At 33.9% G+C, this 9,733-nt stretch overlaps 1 protein-coding gene across 1 annotated transcript; it reads right to left on the reverse strand.

The window, feature by feature from the left end:
• Nucleotides 1–720: 720 nt before the first annotated feature.
• On the reverse strand, nt 721–7,398 carry Bub3 (mitotic checkpoint protein Bub3). Its single transcript, XM_074143277.1, has 7 exons — nt 7,127–7,398; nt 5,202–5,271; nt 4,922–5,073; nt 4,089–4,247; nt 2,047–2,192; nt 1,687–1,826; nt 721–961 (listed from the first exon to the last, which is right to left on the reverse strand). The coding sequence occupies exons 1-7, from the start codon at nt 7,328–7,330 to the stop codon at nt 840–842; spliced, it is 993 nt and encodes a 330-aa protein (XP_073999378.1). The 5' UTR covers nt 7,331–7,398; the 3' UTR covers nt 721–839.
• Between the last annotated feature and the right edge of the window lie 2,335 nt (nt 7,399–9,733).

A 9,733-nucleotide genomic window follows, 5' to 3' on the forward strand; every position in this document is an offset into this window, starting at 1 on the left:
GACAGCCAATAGACACTAATTTATTGGACATACTGCCTAATATTTCCTAAGTTTTTAAAATTCTTTTTCCAAATATGAGCGATCATAATTTTCTTTCGTTTTTTAAAAAAACGTTCTATTTAAAAATTAGATGACGCGATATGTAAGTAATAGCTCAGTTACAGATATCGTAACACCGATACGATATACACACAGTCTCTTAAATTTAAACAGCCAACTCACTATTCCTAATAGAATAGACAGCTTTCTTACCACAAATCGCATTTTCCATATACAGCCCCAACAAACTTTCACCTTTTCAATCTGTTTAATAGATAAATAACAATTGTTGAAAATATGGGGATTACGTATACATATATAAATATATATATATAATATATTACCTTAAGATACGCTGCAAGAACTTTTGGCCAATTATTCTCTGAAAAATTTTTGGGCTGGGTGTGTCTTTAGACCGTTGCACTATACTTCATTTTATGAATAACTAAGTGAAAATACAAAAGGTAGGAATGACTTACAGATTTACCTCTAAGGCATTTAAGAATGTTTCGTGTCGGGATGAGTTCAGATATCAGCAAGAGCAATAGCAACAATAGTTGAAAACACTGCCAATGCTGTGCCCTAGCGAATATCTGAAATAACTACTATGTGCTACGACTTGTTGAATTAAGTAGCAACTGTTTATTGTGGACAAGGCCAATAAAAAAAACTTCAACATAATTTCATTTCAAATTCGTCATATATTAAATAAAATCCTGTAAAAAGATTTGTAAAAAATGAATATTTTGCACAAATGTATAATTCAATAAAATTAATTTTAATTATTGTGGTAGTTCACTTCATTTTGGCTTAGTCTCTTGATCTGTGACGTGTCTGATAAAGACACAACTTTCTGGATCTGCGGGAATATGTGGCGGGTTTTCATCGTACAGACGAGAACAGCTGATGGCTAACACTCCACCTGCAAGTACATAAAAATATATTTAAAAAACCGAAGCCGTTGCAATCAAAAGCATTTCGTGAGCAACAATCACACAGTTTCCACTTACAGCAACTAACATATTTAAAAAGATAATTTTTTTTAATAGCCTTAAAAGAGGTTAGTTTTAGCAAGTAAAATGTTTTGTAGCATAATCTGAACTTTAAAATAAATACTAAAAAAAAAAAAAAAACAACTAACCCCATACCAACATCTCATACGGAGATTTACAGAGGATGCAACAAGCAATATTAAGTAATATTGTCGGAGATATAAGATTAATATAAGATTGTTAAGGCAATATTTGTCTCTATTTTCTTTTTCGTGTTGGCCCTGCCACACTTCTTAGAATTGTTCAAATATTTCAGGATATTTTTCAATTATCCGATACAATAAAATAAGTTCTTCCCTCGATTCAAACCAAAATATCTTTTATAAAATATATTTGGAGTATCGAGATTTGCATTCTATTTGATTCTAGCCTGTTCTTTCTTTCCAGTATTAAGTGTACCTTGCTGCTTCTTTCCTAACAGTAATTGCTATTACCAATATATTGGAACTAACAACAGATCACTCTGGTACTCTATGTTCTGAAGTACATATCTCGATTCTTTGAAAACTGTCATACTGATTTCCTTTTCTATGCAATTTTTCGACTGGCCATCAGCTTTCGATTTAGCAAGTACAGGTAAATTAAATGAACTAACCATCAGTACTGAATGAAAGCGAAGTCACAGAGGTGGGATACTTGTGAAACTGACAGAGCCTTTTCTTGTTGAATCCGTCCCAAATGTTAACGTACCCGTCTGAGCCACCAGTTGCAAACGTATTATAACCTTGATGAAAACTGTGAAAGAAACCATAATATGGTATAAAAACCACTTTCTTTTAAAATCTATTTTCTTTTACCCCAGTTTAAAAAAACAAAAAACTAATAGGCAATGTGCTGATGCTAAAGGTATTCACCACAAACAGGTGATGGGGGATCATAATTGCCAAGAGCTAGATGAGATTTAACATTTCCCATCTAACCAAATAAATTCAAAAAAGCAAAAATTATAACTGACCTGATAGCGTTTACAGGATAAATTTTTTCTGTACCAGCATCTTTGATTCGATGGCACTTGAAGGCGTACTTTTTTTTCTGAACTTCCGGTCGAGGATCTAAGTATTCAACAGCTACCCGGCCTTCGATACTACTCAAAACATAACCCTGCAAACAGCAATAGTAGTCCCTTTAATGAAAGAAATTAGCTCAGTGGTTAGCGTACTGGATTCCAACGCGGAGACCCCGGGTTCGAATCCAGCTGCTGGCCTTTGATTTTCTCATCGTAGGAGCTTCTTACAGATCACTTTCCTGTGATGGTATGTATTGACTGTAACGAGAAAACACATTCCGGAAGCTGACAGTGCACTGAAAAAAGCTCCGGGCGCCAATGACCTCAGATGTCGACGCGCCTCAAATTAAAAATAAAAAGTAGTTGGAGTTGAAACACTCACACCACTTTCTCTTACGCAGTAATTGATCGACAACTTTTCATTTATATATTCTTGACTAACAGAAGTGTTTTTTTCGTAAAATGACTTTAAAATCGCTTGCCGTATTGTGGTGTGGAGTTCACGCCGAGACTTCATATCCATTATAATTATACTTTTGGCCACAGTTATAATGTATGGTTGTCTTCTAGAGAAGACTTGTTAACAATGGGCCCATCTGATGTTACCTATAAGTATTTAGGTGCTACACTGATGTTAATTAAATATCCTGAAATATGGAGCGGCGGTCTACTTCGAGACTGGAGATCCCTTGATGATGCCCCTTTGGCTATGGACACTGTTAGGCTGTTCTCTGTTATATTCCGGAAGAGCGGACTCGTAACTACCAGTGGAAAGGGTTTCTATCTAGTTGGATAGTCAGGCTGCGTTAAAAGTTTCATACTTTAATGTTTTTACTTAGAATGACCTATTAAACACGTCCGACAAGTTGGACTGACCCCTTCGAATTTTGTTATAAATTTTTGGCGTAATCGTTTGTGCTGCGTTTGTTTTATCATTCTGCAAAATTTTCTAACAAGTTGTTGAAACTAACTTTCAGCTGACCTTCCAGGGATTTCCAGGGGTCTAATAAAACATATCAGCAGATATGGGTTTACTTGATTGAAACTTTAATGACTTTAGGTCCTCGAAGTAGCTTTCAATGTACGAGCTGATTTTAAACTTTTTCTGAGAACTAAAAAAAAAATTGACACCATTATCGCCGACCAAAGAGTAGTTTATGAATAAACGCACTATGTCAGGGCAATGAGAATAAATTATTTCCATCTTCACTGTAATCAAGCTCTGGAATTATGTCATCACAGTGCGATGTACCTGTGGGAACTAATCAAAGTAAGCGTCATACTTGGTTAGTCGATAAATCTGTTCTGAATGAATCACCAAACGTCATCAACTCGTTAGCCAGTTCTCTATTATATGAGGACACAGTCATTTCTCTCAAACTATCAATAAGCTGCAACCTACTTATTACACACAATTTTCTTTTATCGCTCTACCGTGTTTCATTCCTGCATCGTAAGCTGCTGCTTATCACAACCTACATGTGCTTGTTCCACACTGTTTGCATTATGCTTCAACAAATTTGTTTCCTGTGTCGGTCCGAAATATTCAGATGCAAGGAAACTTTTTTGTACATACATACGAGTCATAAAATATATGACTGACTTTATAATCCAAGTCTTAAAAATTTCACATAGATGGAATAACTAATAATAAATTAATTTATTAACTGAATAAATTACTTGGCGATCACTTTACACTCATAACTGACCATCTTCATACTGACATACTACATCTACGTACTTTAACCACAGAGAAACTGGCAAACGGAATTTTCGACCCCAACTACATTACATGTACATAAGACCTCTTACACATTTAACTAATTTAGAATGCATATATGGGCACTTAGGGTTGCAGTTCGCTTACAAACTCAAAAAATTCTGGTGTAAACTCAATAATAGAAAGTTTGATACACTAGCAATACACTATCTTACCAGAAAATAAACAAAGTAGCTGGAAATTATGACACACCTAGTAGGCACACTCTTACCTGCTTATTAGGAAAGGCTCGGATACAACGTGTCTGGTATTTAAGCGAAGATTCTCGTCTCTGAATAACATACGCCAAATTTCTCATGTCCCAAACATAAACTTTCCTTTCCGCTGTGCCGACTATGAATTTTTCTCCACACAGAGACATTGTATAAACCTGTAGGAGAAAAAACAAAACATTAATTCGTGACGTAAAGTCAAAAATAAGAAGAATTAATACTAAAAGAAATGGTTAAGATGTTAGCAAATAAAGTACAAAGTGAGGAAAAAGTGCACAGATCAGCCGCTGAAAGTTAGCAAAACAGCGATTTTTATGGGGAAAGAAATCAGCGAAAAAAGCAACTACTTCTAAAGATATTTCTAAAGCTTTTCGAAACTGACTGATCCGATATTAATATCTGTTTTCTGACGTTAACATTGAAAATTAACCATATTTTGCTAGAATCTTATTATGGTAATAATATCTCCTTATTGCTGACAAAAGCATGAAACTTGAGCTACTATTGTCAAACTTTGAACCTTAAAAACACAGCCAAAAAAAAAAAAATTTTAAAAGGAATCGAGATCAAAATGTAGTTTGTTAATCGACAGAACACGAAGTGCGTTAATGCTAAGCTGGGCGTTTTATTATTAATTAACCATATTATGATCGATTCTTATCGCCTAAATATTTCCTTACAGCTGACAAAAATATGAAAACTGAATTATTCAGTAATTCGGTAACTGAGTAGGTTTTGAACAAACAATCTACCTTAGTGTAGCATTTATTGTTGTTTCCACGCCCTCTAGAGTAGCACTTTAGTATAATTATACAATTTACTTAATACTTACTTTATCTGGTTGAAGGAAAGTGCCAACACAGTGGCCAGTTCTTGGGTCCCACATCTTGACAGAGGTATCCCAACTTCCAGATAGCAAGCAGTTCATCTCGTGGGAATACTCGACACACTTAATCGCACTTTCGTGTGAACCAACTACTCTTCCTAGAAGTGAAGCATGAAGTTGTCAAAAGCATCAAAAACATAAGATTACAAACAAATTGGACAATTTTTCTTCAAAAATATCATCTCTCCCTTTACATCAAGGTTAAGGGATAAATATAAAATCTCACCTGTATTAGAATTAAAGTCATGCATCTTTAGCACACCACTCAATTCACCACTGAAAACATGTACCGCATCCTGCTTACAAAATGGTTAAGAATTAAAGTGATGTATTGTTACAAATTGATCTGAAGATTATATTATTGTCTTAATGTTAGGACTTAGTACCAATAGTGCTTACTTTTATGCAGTATAGAGACAAAAATATTGTTACCTAGAATACACTTCCTTCTAAGTAATCTTTCATGCTACAAATTGCTAATGTTCATCTAGCTTTTTTCACTCCATTTACTGAGTTTTCATTTAGACTTACTTATCCGAAACTGTATTCATATTATTAGAATGGTTAATTGAAAGAGATATCTATGTACATTCTACTCTTTCACAAATCCTAATGTTATGGGCTCATTTGGGAAAGAAAACTTCTCTATTATCGTTCTGCCTAAATAAGAAACAGAGTCGTGTTGACTCTGTGAGCCAAAACACAGCCTCATGCTTCATTCATAAGGTTTATTTGTTGACTCAAATTCCATGGACCTCGCGAAGAATCTTACTGCAGTTTTGAATGCGGTCTAGAACGATCTAAAAAACCTCGTCATTTATTTTATTCTCGCAGCATATTTAAATCAGTCCAGCTGTAAATCCCTGTCACTCCCTAAAGCAGGGAGAAGAGGACTAGCCATTTCGTCAGGGATTTTGGCGTTACTACAAGTACCCAGGCTAGCAAAACAAACTGACTACATCTTCACAATGAAATATAACCGGAACCCAAACAATATACTTATTTCCGATGATGAAAATGCATCTAGTGATTGATATTCATTGTGAAACAGATTCAAACTCAAGAAAGCGAGGAAGCGATCTACCAAAAATAATCCGAAGAAGCAGATCGAATAAGAAATATATTGTGATTGTTATGCCTTAATTGTCGCCCAGAAAAAAAAAAATGGAATCACAAACTAGAAGAAAATGAGGAACAAACAAATTTATCAAACATTAACATAATGCAATATGACTTTTTCCAATGAAATAAAAACGAGCTTGCAAAATTTACTAACTGCATTGGTTAAATAATGTATCTAGTGATGAACATTTGCGTTTGTAATATGAAATTTGAGAATTGTTTAAAAAAATGCATGTGATCGCTTTGCCTTTTCTTAGTTTTCCATATGCTATCTAACTAAACCGCAAATCATTTTTATTGAAAATCAAATATTACTCAGTTAATAATGTTCAATCGGAGTACTTCATTACAGTTTCTAATTACAAGAACCGGTTACAGCGGGCCGGTTTCCTGAATAAAAGACTTCAGAAAACAGTGCAAAATATGACAGACATTATTTTACATCCCAATGAAATCAATAAAAAAGAGATTAAGTTAAAAAAAAAAAATCAGATTTGGCTAGTCAAACATAAACAATTCTCTACAGCTGATTCATTTCTGACTTTCTAAAGAGTATGTTGCCCCATTTTTTATTTCTCATCTTTAAATAACAACAAATACAAGTTTTAAAAACTCAAAATAGTAGCAATGGACCTGTGCAATGTTAAATAAAAAACAAAAGTCGTGGAAGCTCTGCGTAAAAAAACAATCAAGTAACTTCTTTCTTATACATTTCTTCTAATTTTAGTATACGACCGCCGAAACTAGTATTTATACATTTCTAAATGTTAAATTTTTGTTTAGAATTATGTATAAGTACCCAATAGTGTATGTATGAGTCAAACACGCTTTCTTCGGCGTATCGGTATATAAAAAATAAAATCAGTTTTACAGAAATACTTTTAAACGTATTTCACACAAATTTAAGCAGTCACTGACAGTCAACGTTCAAAAAGTAAACAACCTTTGGCTAATTTACAAATTTAGGAAAGTTACAAAGTAATCAAAGAATTTAGAAATAAACGAATTACAGAATTTAAACATAAAAACCTGAAAGCATCCATCTAGTACTGGTTCTTTGTGTTCATATTTACTACGAAATTGATTGTTTTGTATATCGTGTAGAGTTACAAGTCCATCCCATGAACAAATTAACAGATATTGAGAACTAGAAGGGCTAAACTTGACAGAAGAAATACACTCATCTGTCTTATAATTTAATTTGAATTCGCCACGGCTATCACTTAAGTTCATCTTTAATGCGATACTTAGCAATCTTCTGTATGCAATGTATTTAAAAGAAGGTAATCAAGGTTATACAGTAAAGACTTTCCCGCACTCATGGGCCATTTGAATGGACTGGGTCTAGAACGAATCTATTGGTGGAACGAATTGATTCAAATCCCGATTTATAGAAAGCGACTCGCCCTAAATTTAAAACAAATTAAAATTAAAATAATTTGAATTAAAATTACTTAGATGTTAGACTTAAATTCAATTTGAAACTGTCTAGAAGCTGTCACTGAAATATTCTAACTTCAATCCTGAACACAATAAAAATCTGGGGAACTTAAACTACTGTTGCTGGGAAACAGGCTAAGCACAGGATTAATCACATTAGGTAGGCCAGTTTTAATTGCAGACGCTCTCAACAAAGAGAAAAATAAAAAATTTTCATGAGTTTTTCGAGAAATTCCATATTGTCTGTCCTTATTGGATAGTTTTTGGTTGTAGAGAAACCAAAAAAGAACGAAAATAGAAAATCTTCATTACTATCGCTAGAAATTCTTTATTTTCAGTTCGCCACATTCTAGTTAAAAACCAGGCGTACTAATGAAGTTATAATAGCAAAAAAAATATACATATATAAATAATTCTATATGTGACACGGCACCAGAATTAAGTTAAGGTTTTTATAAATTTTTACTCGCCGAGCCATCGCGAGTTCGCCATCAGAGTAGCAGAGGATTCTAAAATAAAGATAAATAGAAAGACCACTTACATTACTGGATTTCTCATTTTCTGTTTCTAACATACTATTTCAAAGCAGAGCGTACTTTATACAAATTAACTCTGCTAATTTTAATTGTAGTCGTTCATAAAAGGGAGAAAAATGGCCAATCTTCCTCAGTTTGACTAGAAATTCCATATTTTCCGTCACCAACAATCTATTACAATGCCAGGCGTACTTAGTACACATTAGGACGGCTACTTCTAATTGTAGTCGTTCATAAGAAGGAGAAAAATTGCAAAAATTCCATTTACTGAGTTTTCATTTAGACTTACTTATCCGAAACTGTATTCATATTATTAGAATGGCTAATTGAAAGAGATATCTATGTTCATTCTACTCTTTCGGTTTGACTAGAAATTCCATATTTTCCGTCAATAACAATCTATTACAATGCCAGGGGTATTTCGTACACATTAGGACGACTACTTCTAATTGTAGTCGTTCATAAGAAGGAGAAAAATTGCCAGCCTTCCTCAGTTTGACTAGAAATTCCATATTTTCCGTCACCAACAATCTATTACAATGCCAGGCGTATTTCGTACACATTAGGACGGCTTCTTCTAATTGTAGTCGTTCATAAGAAGGAGAAAAGTTGCAAACCTTCCTCAGTTTGACTAGAAATTCCATATTTTTCGTCAACAACAATCTATTACAATGCCAGGCGTATTTCGTACACATTAGGACGGCTTCTTCTAATTGTAGTCGTTCATAAGAAGGAGAAAAGTTGCAAACCTTCCTCAGTTTGACTAGAAATTCCATATTTTTCGTCAACAACAATCTATTACAATGCCAGGCGTATTTGTATACATTAGGTCGGCTACTTCTAATTGTAGTCGTTCATAAGAAGGAGAAAAATTGCAAACCTTCCTCAGTTTAACTAGAAATTCTATATTTTCCGTCACCAACGATCTATTACAATGCCAGGCGTACTTGTACACATTAGGTCGGCTAGTTTTAATCGTAGACCTTCCCAAAAAGAGAAAATATGGACGATCTTCATTAGTTTCACTAGAATTTCCTTATTTTCCTTCTCCAACATTCTATTACAATGCCAGGCCTACTTTGTACACATTAGGTCGGCTAGTTTTAGTGGTAGACATTCTTACCCAGGAGAAAAATAGAAACTCTTCCATAGTTTCACTAGAAATTCCGTATTCTCTGTTCCCAATATTCTATTTCTTAGCCAGCCGAACATTAGGTTGACCTGTTTAGTTGTACTCATTCTTACCTAGGAACAAAAATTGAAAATCTTCCTTTGTTTCACTAGATATTCCTAAGTTCTTTGTTTCCAATATTCTATTCAAAGCCAGGTATACTAAATACATATTTAATCGGGTAGTTTTACTTGTAGGCGTTCTCAAAATTGAGCAGACTGAAAAATCTTTATTAGTAACCCGAGAAATTCTTTATGTTCTTAGACCCAAAATTCTATTTGTATGCTTTTTCTAGTGTAACTGGTGATTCTGATGGATCTGAAGATTATTCCTTTTTTTTAAAAAAAGTCTACAATTAATATTAGCCGACGTAAAGTGTATAAAGTACGCCTGGCTTTGAAATAGAATGTTGGAGACGGAAATTAAGTAAATTCTAGTGAAACTAATGAAGATTGTTCATTTTTCCCTTTTTTGAGAAGGTCTACAATT

The sequence above is a fragment of the Rhodnius prolixus genome, unplaced genomic scaffold, assembly GCF_049639745.1.
Source record: "Rhodnius prolixus isolate KJV_2025 unplaced genomic scaffold, Rpr scaffold_12, whole genome shotgun sequence".
Lineage (NCBI taxonomy): Eukaryota > Metazoa > Arthropoda > Insecta > Hemiptera > Reduviidae > Rhodnius > Rhodnius prolixus.